Source organism: Macrosteles quadrilineatus, unplaced genomic scaffold (assembly GCF_028750875.1).
Source record: "Macrosteles quadrilineatus isolate MER2022 unplaced genomic scaffold, UCM_ALF_1.0 Scaffold_2__2_contigs__length_208266976, whole genome shotgun sequence".
NCBI classification, from domain to species: Eukaryota; Metazoa; Arthropoda; class Insecta; order Hemiptera; family Cicadellidae; genus Macrosteles; species Macrosteles quadrilineatus.
The window spans coordinates 93,934,107-93,953,831 of NW_026542595.1; the positions used below are offsets into that span (position 1 = coordinate 93,934,107).

Consider the following 19,725-nt stretch of genomic DNA (forward strand, 5'->3'; position numbering starts at 1 on the left):
TTCTGAAAGTAGATGTTTAAGTTGTTATCGACGTATGTAGGAAGAACTGTACAGATTAGATCTTCAAATGGAAGAGCGTTAATTCGTTGGTCGAATGAAAATGAAATGAAAATCCTTTATTTCTTCTTACACTTAACCTGCATACATAATTATTATAAACGAGTGAACCTGTGCGGTTCAATGCCCCGCAAAATGACATATGAATCTAGAAAACAAATTCATCGTATTATATATTGACTCGACGTCGAAAATTAAATGCAGTAATAATGAAGCCTTGGAAGAGAAAATCCAGCCATTTTCTAGCTGCATGTATATTATATTTAGTAAATTAATAAGTGTTCAAGTTCAAGTATGTTATAGGCAGTGAGCAAGGTTTATAGGGTAGTTATGTTCTAAAGATTTTTATAACACATGTAACAAAACATTTTATCACATCAAACCAATAGGCTTATGTAGCATATTTTGAGGTCATAAAAATGCTGCTTGAAGAAAACACACTTTTAAAAATAAACAAAACAAAACAATATTTTTATCACAAAAGCACTTCCATGAATACTACGATATTAGCCTTAAAGTTACCTTCAGGAAGATTACCCTGGTCAGAGTTTTCCGTAATGAATATGCTTATCCTATTAAAAGATGTAGCCTTACTTAAAACAACATATAATATAGTTACTCATGACTGAAATTGGTCTGGGTAAGAACGCCGCTGCAAATGCCAAAGGTAACAGAAATTAGCATCTTTCCATTTTAAAAGGTAAGTTTGTTTCAGACAGGTAAATTTTTATCCTCGAAATCAAAATATGTCCCCACTCACTTGTTCCAGTTAAGGGGAGGGTACACTGAAAATTGGTCAAAAACTGCTAAAATATGGAAAATATTTTTTTGGTCCCTAATTATTTTTGAGGTCTTTCTGAATCAGACAAACATAATTTTGTTGCAAAAATGTATATATTTATATATAATAATAATTTTTAAAATAATGCTTACACGTAAATTTTGGGCAAATTTCGGTCAGCATTTCGCTGTGTTTTTACCAAAACTATGTTTTTTTATAGTTATGTAAATTATAGCTGAGATAAATTTTGTATTTTGGTGTTTTTGTCTTGTTGTCTTTGATATTTATTGTACACTGTCAGCCAATCTCAGCAAAAACAGCTGTTTGAATAAATAACAAACAGAAACCTTGTGTCATCTTCAAATGTTTGTTGTTGTGAGTGAAACCTAACCTTATATGTTTGTTAGTGATTTATATTGTTAGTGACTTTACATTCTACTAAGTTGTTAACCATTCTGATCACATGAAGCCTTGTGCCATTAATGAGGCCCTTTTTGATGTATTAATATTCATCATCAATAAAACCACTGCCCCCTTTTATTAGTCTAACCTGTGTCTTGGCAATCCACTGACCTCTATATTTAAAAACTCAGTTGGATTTTCTAGATGGGTGTCTCCGCCTGCTTCGTCTGTTTTCAAGGACCCACTCTTCTTCCCCTTCCCCTTGGTAAACTGATAATTAATTACCTGACTTGTCAAGTTCATGTAGTAATTCATTAATACTGTTAGTTTATAAAGAAAATTTGATAAAAGTTACTTGGCTTGGTGCTTTCATAACTGCAAACTCAAAATACACCCACAAGTAAAAAAGAATCAAGATATTGGTTAAAAAAATACTATGTTTGAATAATAACATTATTCACATGAAGTAGATGATTTGTTTGATTTGTCGATCAGCTGTTTAGTTTCAAATGAATTAATAATGTCAAAGATTTGCAATTTAAATATATAGATTATTATAGTAAAGTTTTCTAAATCATGGTAACTTATTATCCACTAAATTTTACTATTCCCAGCATTAAAATAAAGTAGTAAGATCCATTATGGGTAAACTATAAAGTACACAATCCTTGATTGAAATGTAGTAGGTATACATTAAGAGTCATAATACACAGCAATTATTATGTAGTAGACTTTGACTATTTTCAAGTAACAAACATATGTTTCTGTAAATAAAAATTTTGTCCCATGTTATCGTTATGGAGAAATACAAAACTTTAAAGGGCTCCAGGGCCTCAATCTCTCATTTTTTCCCTAAAATGAAAGTTTCCTGCACAACTTCACGTTACCATCTTTCCAATGACACCAAAAACATGTCAATCGGTTCAGTAGTTTCGGAGGAGTAATTGTCACAAAAAACCTGCTTGCGTATTAAATAAGTACGAGAGGTCGTCCAGTGGTCGAAACTCGACCAAAAATATGTAATGTACTCACTTATCTATTTTCACCCCACACTGTAAATAAAACATGTGATTGGAGTTTCCTCCATTTGTTTTGATTTTCTGTTTATATTTCGTTGTTATTTCGTAACCAGCATAGCAACGCATAAGATCCATGTTAATTTTTTCAAATTTTTAAACTCATTTTTTGTGCTTATCTTTGAGCCTATTTAAATTTATAAAGGGATTCTGCACACCTACAGGAAAATAGCTTTCCAACGGTATGCGTAGATTTTCCCTACGATTCACACGAGCTGAGAAAAAAGGTTTTAAAGAAACATGCTTGCCTATTAATATATAGATAGATAGATATAAATAGAATGTGTTGTTGATGTGCCAGGAATTGAACATGTCCCTCCCGCACCAAAGTCCGAGACGCTAACCACTAGGCTAGCAACACACCCAACCAACTCATTTGCTCTTAACAACCAACTCATTCGATTCTTCAGGTGCTGGAATATTCGTGTCTCCATCCAGTGCTTTGGTCCGTGCAGGCTCAGTAGGCGAGGCCCTCATTGTATGGGCGGTTTGTGGCGCCATCTCTCTGCTCGGTAAGAAAACTTTGTGTAACCTTTAGATTCCACAGAATCCTACCTCAATACAAATACTATTAAATATTTTAGAATCCTAAATTTAACCATGCAAGAATATTTACAACCATATTAGTTTGCAGTTGAAATGTTGATAGGACAAGCTGGTAATTTTATCAATCACCATTTCCCCTAATAGGCTACTCAGATTGACAGTCTCTTCTGGTTTCTGCCTTGTCAGGAGCACTGTCGTTTGCTGAGCTCGGGACCGTAGTGCCGCAGTCCGGTGCTGAGTACTCCTTCTTCAGAGCCACTTACTCTCCTCTCCACGGGTTCTGGGGTCCTCTCCCGGGATTTGTCTTCATCTGGGTGGTCGTCCTGATCCTCAGACCTGCAGAGGCTGCTATCATCATCTTGGTGTTCTCTGAGTATGTCTACCAGCCGCTGGCGCCTGCTGCCTGTGCTCAGCACTCACAGCTTGTCAAGAAGATTATTGCGCTCCTAGCCCTAGGTAAAGCATTAATTTAAATCTATTTTTTAGAGAGGCATCTCACATTCGCTGGTCTACATATGCCAGAATATATCAAGCAAAGTATAGAGTGATCCGGAGCAAGGAAAGGTTGAAGAGTATCAACACGTTTTCAGTTACTGGAACTGGATGTGAATCCAAAACATAACCGCTATCAGTTAAGATTTCTTGTTTAAATAAAGATTGTCCAAACCATAAGTTGTTTCTGTTGTAAGCATAGTGGTTAGAGTATCTGTTTTTGGTGGAAAATAAATGGGTTTCACCTTGGCATACTTACAAATAAGACCTTTTTGTGTTTGGGCCGCTAAAAAAAGTTTAGTTCCTTATTTCTCAGTGCCTCTGGGTTTGAAGCTAAATAGGAAAAATATTAATTTTTATTATTAATATTAATGGCCGGTACACTATTTCCAATAAATCACATTACAGTATATTGAACATGGGCAGCAAACACATTAGTAGAGTCGCGGTTATCTGACCACCCACGGTCACAGCGCCAGCGCGAACATCTCCCACGACCACGGAACCATCGACATGTCCGACGTCCGCGGCGCGATCGTCAACAGCTCTCGCGATCACGGAACCATCGTCAACATGTTCGACGTTCGCGGCGCGATCGTCAACATCTCCCGCAATCACGTAACCATCGTAAACATGACCGACGTTCGCGGCGCGATCGACAACATCTCCCGCGATGACGGAACCATCGTAAACATGTCCGACGTTCGCGGCGCGATCGACAACATCTCCCGCGATCATAGCACCATCGTAAACATGTCCGACGTTCGCGGCGCGATCGACAACATCTCCCGCGATGACGGAACCATCGTAAACATGTCCGACGTTCGCGGCGCGATCGACAACATCTCCCGCGATCATGGAACCATCGTCAACCTGTCCGACGTTCGCTGCTTTTATTTGTAAGATGCAATCGTGATTTAATTCATTTTTTTTTATTTGAAAGTAAATTTATAGTGCCTAACCTGCCTGGTGAAATCTTAGTCTGCAATAATGATGATTAGTTGAAAATACTTCTTTCATAGTTGTATAACCTAATTCAATAAACGAGTCTGATTCTGTGATTTTAGGAATTACAACATATGTGAACACAAAGAGTGTCAAATTATTCGTCAAAATGCAAAACATATTTTCTTCATTCAAGATTGTCATTTGTGTCGTTGTCATCGGTGGAGGAATCTACAACTTAAGTCAAGGTAGGATATCAGTTTAAAAATACTAAAAAGCTTAATTTTTAAAAAATATATTTAAAGGGAGCTGAACTGAATAAAAAAAAACACAGCCCTTCATGCAGCTATGCAATGCCATACAGACCCTGGATGAGCACCGTATTGGATGGTGAACAACTTGTCCCAATGAATTGTGAGCTCATTTTTCTGACCATATAAGTAAGACAATATAGTACCTATGCCAATAGCAGATCCACTGTACAGATTCAAAAAACCATTTACCAGAAGCAGGCAAGGTTCTGTGAAATTTTGTTGTGTGTTGATTAGTTTTAAAACCTAAACAAAATCATCTGTGATTGGCTTTTTTCAACTCTCTATTTTATTGTGAAGTAGATTTGTTGTTAAACAAAGTAGCTACAGTAAGAATTACAGATTCTGGGTATTTATTTACTCATTCTTTTTTTAGTTACTTTAAGCAACTTTCTTTTTAATATATAGTTCTTTTATTTATAGGAAATATGGAACATCTTAGTAAAGGTTTTGAAGGTTCCAAAACTGGTGTAAAGGACATAATATTATCAATTTACAGTGGACTGTGGGCCTATGATGGTTGGTAAGTAAGTTCCTTTATGTTGTCTCTTATTTATTAGCATAGGTGTGCTTTTATAAGTACAGTAGAACAAAATTAGTTTTATAATCAATAAAATGCTTTACAAGGGTGAGAAAATGTTCTATTAAAAAAAAATAAATAAAAAAATGTTCTATTTAGTAGTGTTTAAAAACTTCATCACCCTCCTCTTCTTATTCATCTTGTTTTGGAAAGCATGAATGAAGCAACTAGTTAACTTATATAAAAATATGTTATGTTGATCTTATTATTTTTAAGTATTTTTGGTCTCCCAGTTTTAAGAACTTTAATTATATTTTATTAACCTTTGTTATTTTTGCCTGATTTCTTGTAGGTAAGATTTTTGTCACCCTATGCATTTCTCAACCTTGTGTGGCTTCTTCAGGGGTCTTCTTAGTTCATCTTCTTATCACAAACACTATAGTCTATATTTACAATACACATGCATGCAGTCACTAATATTACAGTCGGACAAACGACAGTCCATTGTAACATTGTCCAATCGACCCGATTTTGATACTAGTGACTGTGTGCAGATGTTTTTTTTTTTATATAGATATGGTGTTTGAGATAAGAAGATGAACTAAGAAGACCCCTGAAGATGCCATAAAGGGTTGAGAAATGCATAGGGTGACACAAACATCTTACCTACAAGAACTCAGGCAACAACAACAAAGGTAAATGTAATTCTTTTACAGGACATCTGTGATTGCTGTGTCAGAGGAAATAATAAAACCTAACAAGTGAGTATAAAAATAATTTTTACTGGCTTCTTTTATATTTTGTTCATTAAACTTATTTTTTTGAACCAAACTTTTTGTTGGCCGTTTTTAAAGTACACAATGTAATACATTAACTTAAGAAAAAGAAAGGAGTAAAACTAACGGAACGATAACCTCAATAAATTATGTATTCTGTTAAAAAGGGTGACTTTGAAAATGGTGAGTGGAGAAACACAGTCAAACAACTAAGAGAAGAGTCTACAGAAAAGTTATGCTTGTTGATTGAATTGTCAAATATATATTTTTTTATCACTTTGGTTCTAGATATTTTTATTGTTTGTCACGTTTCTTGATTTACATTATTTAATGTTGTGTCTAAATTCAATAAACTTTAAACGTTTGAGAAATATATTTGAACATTGTAAAAATTACAAACACTAAAACTAAACATTAAATTGTACAACTGACTCACAAAGAAAAACAATAAATAATTAACCATCCAGCTGGTATTAAAACATAGGAAAATAGAATATTGTTAGTTGAGACTGGATTGAATATATATCAACTCTCCCCTCTTAATTCTTAGGGAGGATCTGGTCAGTGTGTCTGGTCCATATCAATCCATTGTCCATTTTTATTCTGTACATGACGTTGCCCACTTGACTGATGATTTCTCCTAACCTCCACTTTTCTTTGGATGCATAGTTCCTTGCTTGCACCTTTTGTCCCACACTGAACTGTCTTCCAATCTTCCTTTGTTCTTTGACGCTAAATCTTTCTGTTTTATCTGACATGACGTTTAGTTTAGTTCTGATGTCTCTGCCAAACATCATCTTGTATGCAGACATTCCAGTTGTAGAGCTTGGCGCCTTCCTCAGCTGTGTGACTAATGCGTTGATCTTTGTTTGTATGTCACCTCTCTCCCCCACCATTGAATTTAGCCCCTTCTTCACTGTTTGTACGAATCTTTCTGCTTGTCCATTGCTAGAAGGATGAAATGGTGCGCATGTTCTATGACAAATTCCATTTTCTTTCAAATAGTTTTGAAAAGCCGTGCTGGTGAATTGTGTCCCGTTGTCTGTAACGACTGTCACTGGAAGACCGAACGTTGTAAATAGATGTTGTAGCTTTTTGATACACCATTCTGCTGTAGTCGATTTTGTATGCAATATTTCTAGCCATTTAGTATGGGCATCAATGATGACCAGGAAGTAATTTCCATTCATGGGCCCAAGGAAATCTAAGTGTATTCTCTCCCATGGTCCAGATGGTTCTTCCCAAGGGTGATTCCTATCTTTCGGAGGTTCATTTCTCTTCTGGGAACATATCTTACAGTTTCTGACCAACTCTTCAATGTCTCTGTCCACATTCTTCCAGTACAAATAGCTTCTGGCCATTGCTTTCATTTTTGTCATCCCAAGGTGGCCCACGTGTAGTTCTTTGAGTACTTCTTTCTGAAGAGTTGAAGGTATCACAACCCTTATACCTCGAAAAACACATCCTTTGTGTAATGTATACTCATTGTTGTTTAGTCCCATTGTCTCAAGATCATCTCCATTTTCAAGGGCTGTCTTGACTTTAGAGAAAAAAGTATCCTTCTTTGTATGTTCTGCAATTGTCTCTTTGGTAAGTGGCAGCATAGATATTTGATTCATCTGAAATTTTGAATAGAGATCTTCACCTTCTTCTAACTTTTCTACTGGGAATCTTGAAAGAAAATCTGCATTGGAGTGGTCTGAAGTTTTTCTGTATTCTATTTTATAGTCAAAACCAGCAAGGAAAAGAGCGTAATTTAACAAACGTGTAGCTGACATTGCAGGTAGGGATTTTGAAGGATGAAAAATAGATACAAGAGGTTTGTGGTCTGTGACAAGTATGAATTTTCTGCCATAGCAGTATGGAAAGAACTTTTTCACACCCCAATAAATGGCAGTCGCTTCTTTGTCAATTTGACTGTATTTATTCTCACTTTTACTTAGTGACCTAGATGCAAAGGCAATTGGCTTTTCTGTTCCATCTTTTAGCCGGTGTGAAATTACAGCTCCTAAGCCAGTTGGTGATGCATCTGTTGACAGTATTAAAGGTAATGACGGGTTGTAGTGGATTAGAGTTTCATCTTTGGCAATGTCCAATTTAACAGATTCAAAACTTCTTTCACATTCATCAGTCCATTCGAATTTCTTGCCCTTCTGTAAGAGTTTGTTCAATGGGTTTAGTTTCTCTGCCAGTTTGGGTATGAACTTATTGTAGTAGTTTGCCAAACCTATGAAAGAACGTAATTGGTTGACATCACGAGGTCGCTTTGCTTCAACAATCGCTTTTACCTTTTCAGACCCCTTTTGAAGTCCATTTTCATCAATTGTATGACCTAAGTAAGCAATCCTTTTCTGAAAGAACTTACATTTTTCAAAATTCAATCTAAGGTCATGTTCCCTCATTTTATCAAGGACTAGCTTCAATCTTTACACAGTTTCTTCATAATTTGATCCTTGTATGATAATGTCGTCAAAGAAGCATTTAACACCGCTAATTCCTTGTAATATTCTGTCCATGAACCTTTGCCATACTGATGGTGCTACTTTAACCCCAAACATCATCCTGTTGACTTTGTAAAGACCTTTTTCAGTACTTATAGTTTGCATATTTGAACTTTCCTCGTCCATTTGCATGTGCAGGTAAGCATTGCTTATGTCCAATGTACAAAATAGCTTCCCTCCATTCATTTCCGCGAAAATGTCCTCTATCCTAGGTATTGGATGTTTGTCGTCTTGTATCACTTTATTCAGTGTAGTTTTATAGTCTGCACATATTCTTACAGAGCCATTGGGTTTAACAACTGGGACAATTGGCGTTCCCCACTGAGCATTGTTCACCTTAGTGATTATACCGGCATTCTCTAGTCGATTGAGTTCGTCTTCTACTTTTTCTTTAAGTGAGTACGGAACTTGTCTAGGTTTGATGAAAATGGGCTTGCAACCTTCTTGAAGGGATAAATGAACCTTCTCGTTCGGAATACATCCAATTTCCTTTTTGAAAACATCAGAGAATTCTGTAAGGAGTTTAGAAAGATCACACGAGTTTTCTTGAATAGTTCTGATATCTCCAATTTTTAAATTAATCTCCCTAAGCCACTCTCTTCCAAAAATGGGTTCAACATTTTGTCCAATTACATACAGCTTGCCAAAGTATGCTTTGTCTTTGAATCTAAACTCGACATACACTACCCCCTTTGGTTTTATAAGTTCGCCCGTGTAAGTTCTTAGTTGTACGTGAGTTTGAAATAGTTTTTTACTCAAATTTAGTTTCTTATAATCCTTGTATGATATCGACGATAAAGCTGCTCCTGTGTCCAATTCCATTTGAATTGGCTTTCCTTCTAGTGTAACTTCAACCATGAACTTGTCAGAACCATTCATTTGTATCTTATATGTGTCGTACGTTGCGTGATCAATATCATTTACATTTTCGCTGTCCTCGATCTGGTTGATATGCCTAGCTCTGTTCTTTGCCATGCAGACCCTGGCTAAGTGACCAACCTTATTACAAGAATTGCAGAATTCATCCTTATACCTGCAACTGTCAGCTTTATGGAACTTATCCCCGCATCGATAGCACCGTCCACGTAGTTGGTCAAATGTAGAGCGAACTGTATAGCTTTCGGTCTTCTTGGTTGGTCCTTTGCTTGCATATTGTTGTTGTTCCGGCTTCTTTCTTTCAGTGCTTCCTGTTAGCTTAAGAACAGCAGCTGTTGTAGGATTTGATATAATGCTGCTCTCAAGTCTTGAGGATTCAAAGGAAATTGCAGCTTGCACTGATTCTTTGAAAGTGCTTGTTTCTTTCTGTAGTAACTGCCCTCTTACATCATTATCTTTAAGTCCTCTAACAAACTGCATTCTTAGTAACATGTCTGATACAGATTTCCCACATTCACATTGAAAGCGACAATCCTTTGCTAGTCTCTTTAGTTCCATTGAAAAATCCATCGTTGTTTCGTCTTGTTGAACATGACACAAAAATTTGTGTTGAAGAGATATAACACTAGGTAACGGTTCCAAATAATCCTTCAATACTATTACCACATTTTTGTAATCCATCTTGTACGGATCATCTGGGGAAACTAGGTCTTGAAGCTGTTCATGCAGTTTTGGTGGAAGCACTGCAAGTAATGTGCAAAGCTTTATTTTATCGTCAGAAATTTCCTTCAAGGAAATAAAGTGTTCAAATCTTTTAATGAAGTTTGTAAATGATTCTCCTTCATCGAACGGAACAAAAGCAATATTTGCTGTAACAGAAGGGTGTGAACCTACTGAAGGCTGATTCGTAACTGTGGTTGGGGATTGCAGTTTGTTTCTTAACACCACTTCGGTTGTAATGTACAGCTCTTCAATTTCACTTCTACTAGTTGCTAATTGCTCTATATCTTCTTCATCAACCAAAGATTCGAGTTCATATTGAGCATTTTCGAATCTGTTCCAATATGTCCGTAATGAAGACAACCGCACTGTGACTTCATCACTACTCATGTCTTCTCTCACTGTTTTATTTTGTACAATTGCATTGTAAGCTTTACTAATTTGAATTTTGCTTGCAGTTAATACCTTTTTAAGCTTAAGTACTTCACTCATCCTCATCGCCAATGTTGTGTCTAAATTCAATAAACTTTAAACGTTTGAGAAATATATTTGAACATTGTAAAAATTACAAACACTAAAACTAAACAGTTAATTGTACAACTGACTCACAAAGAAAAACAATAAATAATTAACCATCCAGCTGGTATTAAAACATAGGAAAATAGAATATTGTTAGTTGAGACTGGATTGAATATATATCATTTAATATTATTCCTGCCCAGTTTAACTTGATCGGCTGGTTAGCTCTTTTTTTTAAATGTTTTTATGTTGTTGTTTTGGATTTATTAGGATTATTGTGAAGAGTTCATAGTGAACATGGATTTGTTGTACAAATTCAGTTTGTATACACCTTTTTTGTTACTTATAATATATAACAATTGTTTACTCCTGAGTTTTTTTTATTAGTATAGCATCTACAATTTATAAGGTTTGAGAATAGTTTTTATTTCATAATATTGTTTTTTTGAATGAAGAGTAGTCTTATTCAAACTTACTTTATATTTATTACTAAAAATCTGATTCTTTCCATTTTGTATGTAGAATTGACCTTTATAAATGTTGTAGAGACTGAAATGTTAATTGGAAATGCATTGTAGCCATTTGCAAATGTAAATATCCAAAATTTATATTTTACGGAGGTTTACATTAAAATTGTTTGCAGAGTAGGGCCTTTTCCAAGAAATGAATCTACTCGGTTTGCCCCACTTGAAAAAAAAATCTGTAGTGGCCTTGAATTTATTCTTCAGTCTTTGTGATTTGTGACTACACACTCAACAATCAGATGCTAAAGAGCGAATAAAAATGTTCCAAAGGAGTTTTCTTGTTTCAGAAACATACCTCGCAGTATACTGATAGCTGTTCCACTAGTTACAGTCTTGTTTGTCAGCATGAACATAGCTTACATGTCAGTGCTGACTGTCGAGGAGATGACTACAGTCCCTGCTGTTGCTGTGGTGGGTAAAAAATAAATAGTTTTCTCATTACCATTACAAACTTGTAGTAAATATCAGATAAATGAAACACTGCATCATGCTAATACAGTGTGCTCTCTAAAACCAACATGCATTAATTTGTTTAAAGTTTAGTCTAGACTTGAATGTCCTGCAAACACTGATGTCCACCATTTTGGCATACGTTTTATCTTAATATTACTTAAAAACATATAAGGATGTATTTCTGGATGAATACAGGTAATTGCAACATATCTGATTACAAATATAGAGAAAGAATATATCTGGATAAAAATTTTCAAAATTGGATAGTAATTGTCTCTGAAATGATTTATTAGAATAGTTAGCAAAATCCTGAATGTTTTTAGTACAATTGCTACTGGCAAGCAACATCATATACCTGCAACTCAAATGAATCCTATTGCAGGAAAATGTACACAACACAATGTAAACAACCTTAGTTGTTTGCTGGGTATTCAGTTATAACTATCCCTGCTAAGTTGGATTGCCAATATGAATATAACCATAGAGTAAAATAATTAAATATAGACCGTCAGCAGAGCTGCGGTTAGCATAAGTTCAGACATCCACCGCTGGTGTAATATATAGAATCTCGTTTAATTGCGGCGCTTGAGATACGTAACTACAAGGTGCTACAAGGTAACTAGAGGTGGATGCCAGAACTTATGCTATCCGCACCACAGGTGATGGTATTTAATTCTATATTTAATTAATAATATATGTATTTAATTCTATTTGTCTATGATAAAACTTAGTAGGAATAATTATAACAGAATGTCCAGCAAATAAGTCTGAAATACACCATTTTCAGTTGCTTGCACTTCATGTGGTGGCTTTCTTTCTATGAGCAGTGGAATCATGCGATCTGTACAAAAATCTTTAGAGCAGATTCTACCAATACCTATGCTTTTCTTCAAATGACTGACAAATATTGTGCTTCTCTGTAGAACAAAGCAAAGTAATTAATTGATTAATTAATTAGTAATTAATTTCTGTTGCACAAAATTAAACAATTCAGGATAGTTAAAGTCTAGATCCTTGTTAGGGTTTGGATAGCTGTTTAAATGACAGTCTTAATGTTTTTGGTATGTCAATTTAGATTGAAATTGATCAAATCAATTAAGCCTGATTTTCAAAGGTTTCTAAAATAATTTTATATGAGGAAAAATTCAAAATTTGGGTGACACTCTAATTTTAGTCCTTGCATTGTTTGTTTAGTTTTGTATAATGGCTTGCTGTTAAGGGCCCTCTACTCGAGGTATATTTCCATTAATTATTAAGGGGGTTTCACACCCGTACTAAAAACTATCCTTATTTTAGCGAATTTCCCTATAGGGAAGTAGCTATTACCGTAGGTCTCATGGTAAGACCTAAGCCCGGGACCGATTTACTTTTTCATTTTGATGTCCCCAGAGGCCAAAAACACCATTTGTTCAAATTTTTATATATCTATATATATATGTGTGTCCATCCGCACGATAACTTGAGTAATTTTTGTCCGATTTTGATAAAATTTGGTTTGAAGGTGTAAGGCAGGATAAACTTGAACGAGTTCGCGAACCAGCATGATCGGACTATGGGAACGGGGGTTTATGGGGGGTTTTATGGGGGGTTTTATGGGGTAAAAATAGGTTTTTCCCATTTTTGACCGTAAAAACACAAAATTTCACAATTTCTTTTTAAACCATTTTGTAGAGCTTAAAAAAACAAATAATTTAGTATATTGAAGCGTTATTATGCGCCTAATTGTTACGGAGAAAATTCAAAAAAATTGTAATTTTAAAATTCCCATGTTATTCTTATGGAGAATAAGTCAGCTGTTGTAGTTTGCTTGTTTATGAACATATTTTGATTGATTTTGGAAAATACTTTTATTTCTTACTAAAATATTTATAAAAAAAATCTTTTTTACCCTCCCTGTTGCAGCAAACCTAAGTACTCGTTAAACTAATTCTATTTAAATAGGAAATAAATGTGCTATTTTTATGAAGGCATTTTAGTGTAAATCCAATCAGGTTAATGGAAATTCGCTTAGTCTGCAGGTTTGCTGCGGCGGGGGTATTTTTTATTACAATTGAAATAAATTTATTATATGGGTTTATTGAAGTAAACACTCTCTACACAAAAAAGCTTTTATTTGCAAAGCATGCGTTTGTCGTTATAGCTGCTTCCAAACTCTTTTTGTAAACTAACTTCTAAAAGACTTTTATTGATTATTAAGTATCATGGACTACTGGGGGTTTACAGACGACACTTTGAGACACTGAACGATTCTATTAAGTATTCAATTAAAACCTTTGAGGTATAGGTATTTTTGTAAACCTGATTGTTAAAATTATGGATGTGTAACCACCAAACATTATTTTACATGCATGTTTACAGGCATTCGGTGAAAGGATCCTAGGTCCGTTGCGGTTTGTGATCCCTGCTGGTGTGGCACTCGCTACCTTTAGCTGTTCAATGGCCAGCCAGTTTGGTGTTGCAAGGTAACTAACAGATAGCAAGATTTTAAATTGTTTTACTTTGATGTAAAGTTGAATCCCTATATCGGATGGCAAGGTTAGATAATACAGTAATACAAAATGTTAAAAGTACAGAGATGAAACAAAAATCCATGATTTTAGCCTCTGAGTTCATGTAAGAATATGTTACTTCCCAGCTTAAATCTGCAAAAATCAACCCGAGTGGTGAGCAATGTGCGGAAATTCCTATCGCACAAGACACAGGGTCTTCTCCACTGTGAGCGTTGTAGTATATGAGGGTTTGGAGGGCGGTGTCAGAGCTTGCCCTAGACGCCAATCAAGTATACCATTGAGTGTTTCCTTTGTAACTTCCCTCTCTGTGGCTTACATGACAAATCAAGTTTCCCAACCAAGAAACTTCACAAGTACAGCTGGCAAATTTGCTCTAGCACCAAAACATTATGTAACAAACATACTACTTTTGAGCTGTCTGATGGGAATTGAGTAAGAAATTCAATGTTATATTATAAAACAAAGGTAAAGTAATTTCATTTGATACCTTTAGTGTATTTTATCAGGTTGACGTTCGCTGCTGGTCGGGAAGGCCATATGCCGGAGTGTCTCTGTTATATCCATGTCCATCGCTACACACCAGCTCCTGCTGTTACATTGCAGGTATAAACACTATAAAAACAATCTCATAAGTTTATATTTAATTTTTAATAGCTTTAATGATATAAGGGACACAAAACCCTATAAATACACCATTGAAAACATTTGTTGTAGCCTACTGATATTGCCAAAAAATCACTATACTTAATTTTTGCGCTGGGTGGCTAAAATAGTTCTTTTTATCTAAAGGGTAAAAAAAGTATCATTGGAGTCGAGAGCCATGTCCATGCCCACCTTGAAATCCTTAATTTTTCTCACTCCACCATGAGGGGGGCTCATCATATGAAGATCTTAAATCATATTCAATTGTGTAATTAATTATTTATAATCTATTTTTGATACGGTAATGTGACAACATTTTAAGTTTTATATAGGTAGCTATTTAAAGCTAAGCATATATTTAAGCGTTGTTTTATATTTTTATTTATTATTTTTCTTAGGGGGGGGGGGTGCCATGAGCACTCACGGCCACCCTGAAATCCTTCCACGCCCCTCTTGGGCGTGAGCCTCCATTTTGACAACCACTACCTTGTCCTGATCATCTAGTTACTAAAAGGAGATTTGAAATTTGTGTTTGCTTGTTCCCAGGGTGTGTTGACTTTGGTTTTTATTCTGGCTGGAGACATCGTCACACTAATCGAGTTTGCCAGTTTCCTCATCTGGACCTTCTACGGGTTGGCTTTCCTAGCACTCATCATATTAAGGAAGACCAGACCCAACGTCTCCAGGCCGTACAAGGTATTTAAAAGCAAAAAAGATTCCAAAACCAGACTTCCTTTTCTCGATTCTTAGTTCTAAAGTAAACAATTCTAATTACTTGAGAATACTCACAGTACAAAATATACGACCATCCCATTTAGTTTTCTCTGTTACATTCCTTTCCAGTTGTCCCACTAAAAACAATTAAAATGTCTGGCAATTTATTTTTTTTCTAATATAATTAAACATTTATTAGTATAGTGACTTCACACCCCTATGAGTGTATGCCATACACCCAGTTGCTAGTCTCATCTACCAACATTGCAACATTACTTGACACCAATGCAGCACAAAGCACTCAGACACTCTCCTTTCATTGTTCATACACTTGTAATGCTGACCATAGTTTACGCATTACGTCCTCTCTTTGTCTTTTGGCTACTGAAGACCTTAAAGACTGAACTAGCTGTACCCAATTTGTAAAAAAACATAGTTGAATGAGCCTCTCACATAATGTGTGCTACAATCTCCAGAATTATATTTTCTTCTATAGTTGCATATAAGATCCTTTACTATAAATAAATTGTTCTTTCACTTTAGCGCTGAGTACAATATTTGGGATATATCTGACTCAGTAATCATAAATTTACAACCACACACTGTTGGCACACATTCATCTACATTATTTTTATTAATAAACTCTGGCTACAGCTTGAATATGGGAATGGAATGCCTAGTTCTATTAATTGTTAAATTTACTATGTAATCCTACAGGTGCCACTAGCTATCCCGGTGTTTCTGGTAGTCCTATCAACAGTGTTGGCCACAGTACCTATTTTCTTGGACCCTTCCCCTGGGCACCTGGGTGCTGTAGGTTTCATCATCCTCGGGCTCTTGGTCTACTACCCTCTGGTCTACCTAGGAGTTCGTCCTCCTGGACTAGGTAAGATTATAAAATTGAATTGATACTCTTAGTTAGATTTCTCAACCTTATGATTTCACTGTACCAGTTTTGTGGATGGGTTTTACCACTACACCAATGTTTCTTCATACAAATTTTGCTTTTGTTCGATCTTTACTATAAATTAAACTTAACAAGAGGGAAGAGTCTACTGAATTTATAATTCATTTTTCTACCTTACTAACCAAAATAAGTTCTTAGTAGAGAACGTAACGTCCACACTTAAAACTCTTGTGGCAGTGAAGCGCAGCGGGCAAAGCTTATCCTCCAACTACTCCAGAGCAACCGTAGCACATTTGGCACATTTGCAGAAGTTTGGTCCAATCGGAACTGCTACGAATACATACTAGAGGATTCAAAAACAGACAAGACATAATGAAAATACACAAAGAGCACCATCATTGATCGTCATCACCATTTTTGTTGCTGCTACCTTGCAATATTGAGGCACTTAACGACGAAACTAAAAGATATCTCTTCAAATTCCCCCAGGGAATCCGAGGATAAGTTTTGGCCCGCTTCCGTGAGAGTTTACAGGTTATACCCATAAAGTAACATGAAACTATTTTTTTGCCGAAACCTTCACCTGAGAACTCCTTTTTGCTGCAACAGACCTTTGCTTCAACGAGGTTTGCTAAGTGTACTACTAGCTTTACTCTCACTGGAACTGAGAATGTAAATGCCAGAAATAAGATGGCAAGAGCTCTTGTACATACCAGTCACAAAACAGACTGTTCACTTTAATCGCCTAGCGAAATTAATGTGCAGACAAAACTCTTGTTATTCACTGATACTGTACAATTTTCTTTTTTTACTCTAAAGTGGTTGTTCTATTGAAACTCAAGAATGATAGTTTAACTGAGAAATTTCTTTACCAAAACTTTAAATATAAATAAATCATGAATAAAACTTAAATTAGATGGGTTGGCACACCAACAACATCCTGGTTAGTTGCTGGGTAGACGGTAGACCTGCTAAAACCCCTCTTGGCTACAATATATAATTTGATAACAACACTAATATGAAAGATGTTTCCTAGACTTATTTTAATTGTAAATTTACTGTTTGTTGCAGACAAACTTAACTTCTTGGTCCAAGTATTGATGCAGGTAGCTCCACCAGCCAAGGCAGCTGAGCTTTGAACACTGATTTTATCAGTAGCTACCATCAGGGGCAATGATTTTTTGTAAGATGGGGGTAGGTGTAAAATAACCAAAGGTCTTAAGGGAGAAGTTAAGAATATTTACAAACAAGTACTAAAATGTGATACTAAACTTATTTATTACAATTTATTGTAAATATACTAGAAAGAATTGATAAGTTACTCAAAACAATCACAGAAAAAAGTTGAATAATCAGTTCAAGATTACCTATGTGGTTTCCATATATTATTATTTAATAATATTATAATGATATAATATCATCTTGTGTACCGTCATCCGGTGTTGTGTCTTAACACAGTTGTGACGTTTCAATGAATAAAGTAGTTTGGGTTTACTAAACATTGTAACTATTATTCTTGCATTGTTGCAAGAAGTGATGCTATATTTTTCTAAACCACGTGTTTTATTCTTTGGAAATATGTACAAGAAAAACTGATATGTAATGTTAACTATATCCTAATGAAAATTATTTAATGGCTTTATGGGATATTGTCATACATTCCATCAAAAGTTATTTCTAACTCTTAAGCTTTAATAAACACAAGGAAAACAGTTAACTTGTAAGATATTTATTGGTTAAAAAATTAAAATAGTTCACTGTAATGTATTGCACTAGACATTCCATTTATATGTTAAATTTGTAACCAGATTTTTTAAATCGTCATAGTTGATGTGAGTCACCTACAGATTGCACTGATTTAAATTACTAAATTCTATCAAATAAACAATCTTTTTTAACAAGTCAAAATCAGGGGATGAATTATTATGAGCTATAACAACTGTTATGACCCATCAACCTGGTCAGCAACAAAAAATAAGGTATAAGAATTTTTGACACTAGTGCATTCTGTGACTGGCTCACACAACTACGTTATTTTTTAATAAAAAATGGGCTACAGCTGGTCCAACAGATGGGAAGTCTACTTCAGTATCATAGTCAATGGTAATACTATTGCTAAGGTAGTTGTTAAAAAAGTTGTTCTACAGTTTTAGTATTGTGAATGTTTACAGAAAATAATCTAATGTATACCTTGTTTCTGTTATACCAATTTGTTGTATACATGTTTAAAATAAATACTTCTTATTCTTAAATTGGCTCATAAATATAGGTTAGTTCCCAAAATTAGTCTGTAGTTTGTTTCTCCAGCAAATCAATTGATAAAACCTGATATGTCAACCGTGCTAAAGTCAAGTCACTCTAAAGATGTCACTACACACGGAGGCTGTAACGTTTGTAAATTAAAGTCTTGACAGATTTGAATTTAACACGGTTGTCGCCAGAAGAACACAAGTCTACAACAACCTTAACATCTACAAGAATGATAAATTTAAATATCGATTTGTTTCTTAAAGGGACTGAAAACTAAAATTTTATTAATCAAATAAATAAATTATTTTATTCATAAATTTTTATTCTGTGCAATCAAATATTATTTTGCATGGTATTAAATAATTTATCCATATACTATTATATTATTATTATTATTATATTATAATAATTTATCTATTACATAAAAGTAAATCCTATTGGAGAAAATAAACTATTTACTACCATGCAAAATATTTCTACAGCAAATATTGCTAAAATAATATTTGATTGTACAGAATAAAAATTGATGAATAAAAATTAATTTATTTCTCATAAACATTCGTTTCCACAAACGAATAGTTTTTTGGTCCTAACACTAAGATTTTTTTAAATAAGATTTTTCATAAATTAATTATACAGTACTTGTAATAAAAATAAATTAATGAGAATATGAATCAAGCAATTCTAAACTTCAAATCCATGGAAAGTTAATTCACATCAATTTAATAGTAAATCAATAAAGAAGATGGCAAATTCAACCTTTGGATCCAACATTTGTCTCATCATTTTGCCAAATCTTCAATAATAGAAGTTGGAAGTTGGATGGGCTTTGCGAAATGTAATTCAAGATCCATTTGGCCAGTATAATATCGTTGTATCTTGATATCACTGGCTCTTTGATTGCATGACCGAATCAAGACCCTCAAATACAATTACTTGCAACTTGAAGATGTGGTTTTGTATAGACTTTTGCTAATACTATATAGTATTGCAGATTGTTCGAAATAATTGCAGCTTGTTTATGGTTACTAATATTATACTTTTAGCTTCTCACAACTCACACATACTTAAAATTATTCCAAGAGGATTTATAAGGATGGTAAATCCACAAAAATTTTACATAAGCTTAGGATCTAGATAAATTAGTACAGTACTTTGAGTACAATACTGTGTACCCATCAATACTATTGTAAATGTAAGGTG

At 34.7% G+C, this 19,725-nt stretch overlaps 1 protein-coding gene across 1 annotated transcript in view; it reads left to right on the plus strand.

Moving 5' to 3' along the window:
* The window catches only part of LOC128987292 (b(0,+)-type amino acid transporter 1-like), a 32,189-nt gene extending 13,702 nt beyond the window's left edge, over window positions 1-18,487 (plus strand). The window contains exons 2-12 of the mRNA XM_054408063.1: window positions 2,727-2,828; window positions 3,049-3,318; window positions 4,422-4,547; window positions 5,034-5,133; window positions 5,847-5,891; window positions 11,334-11,457; window positions 13,858-13,961; window positions 14,516-14,612; window positions 15,198-15,347; window positions 16,083-16,251; window positions 17,344-18,487. Of these exons, the coding sequence (XP_054264038.1) occupies window positions 2,727-2,828; window positions 3,049-3,318; window positions 4,422-4,547; window positions 5,034-5,133; window positions 5,847-5,891; window positions 11,334-11,457; window positions 13,858-13,961; window positions 14,516-14,612; window positions 15,198-15,347; window positions 16,083-16,251; window positions 17,344-17,411 (1,355 nt within the window). The 3' untranslated portion in view covers window positions 17,412-18,487. The remainder of the gene's footprint in view (window positions 1-2,726; window positions 2,829-3,048; window positions 3,319-4,421; window positions 4,548-5,033; window positions 5,134-5,846; window positions 5,892-11,333; window positions 11,458-13,857; window positions 13,962-14,515; window positions 14,613-15,197; window positions 15,348-16,082; window positions 16,252-17,343) is intronic.
* Window positions 18,488-19,725: the final 1,238 nt, after the last annotated feature.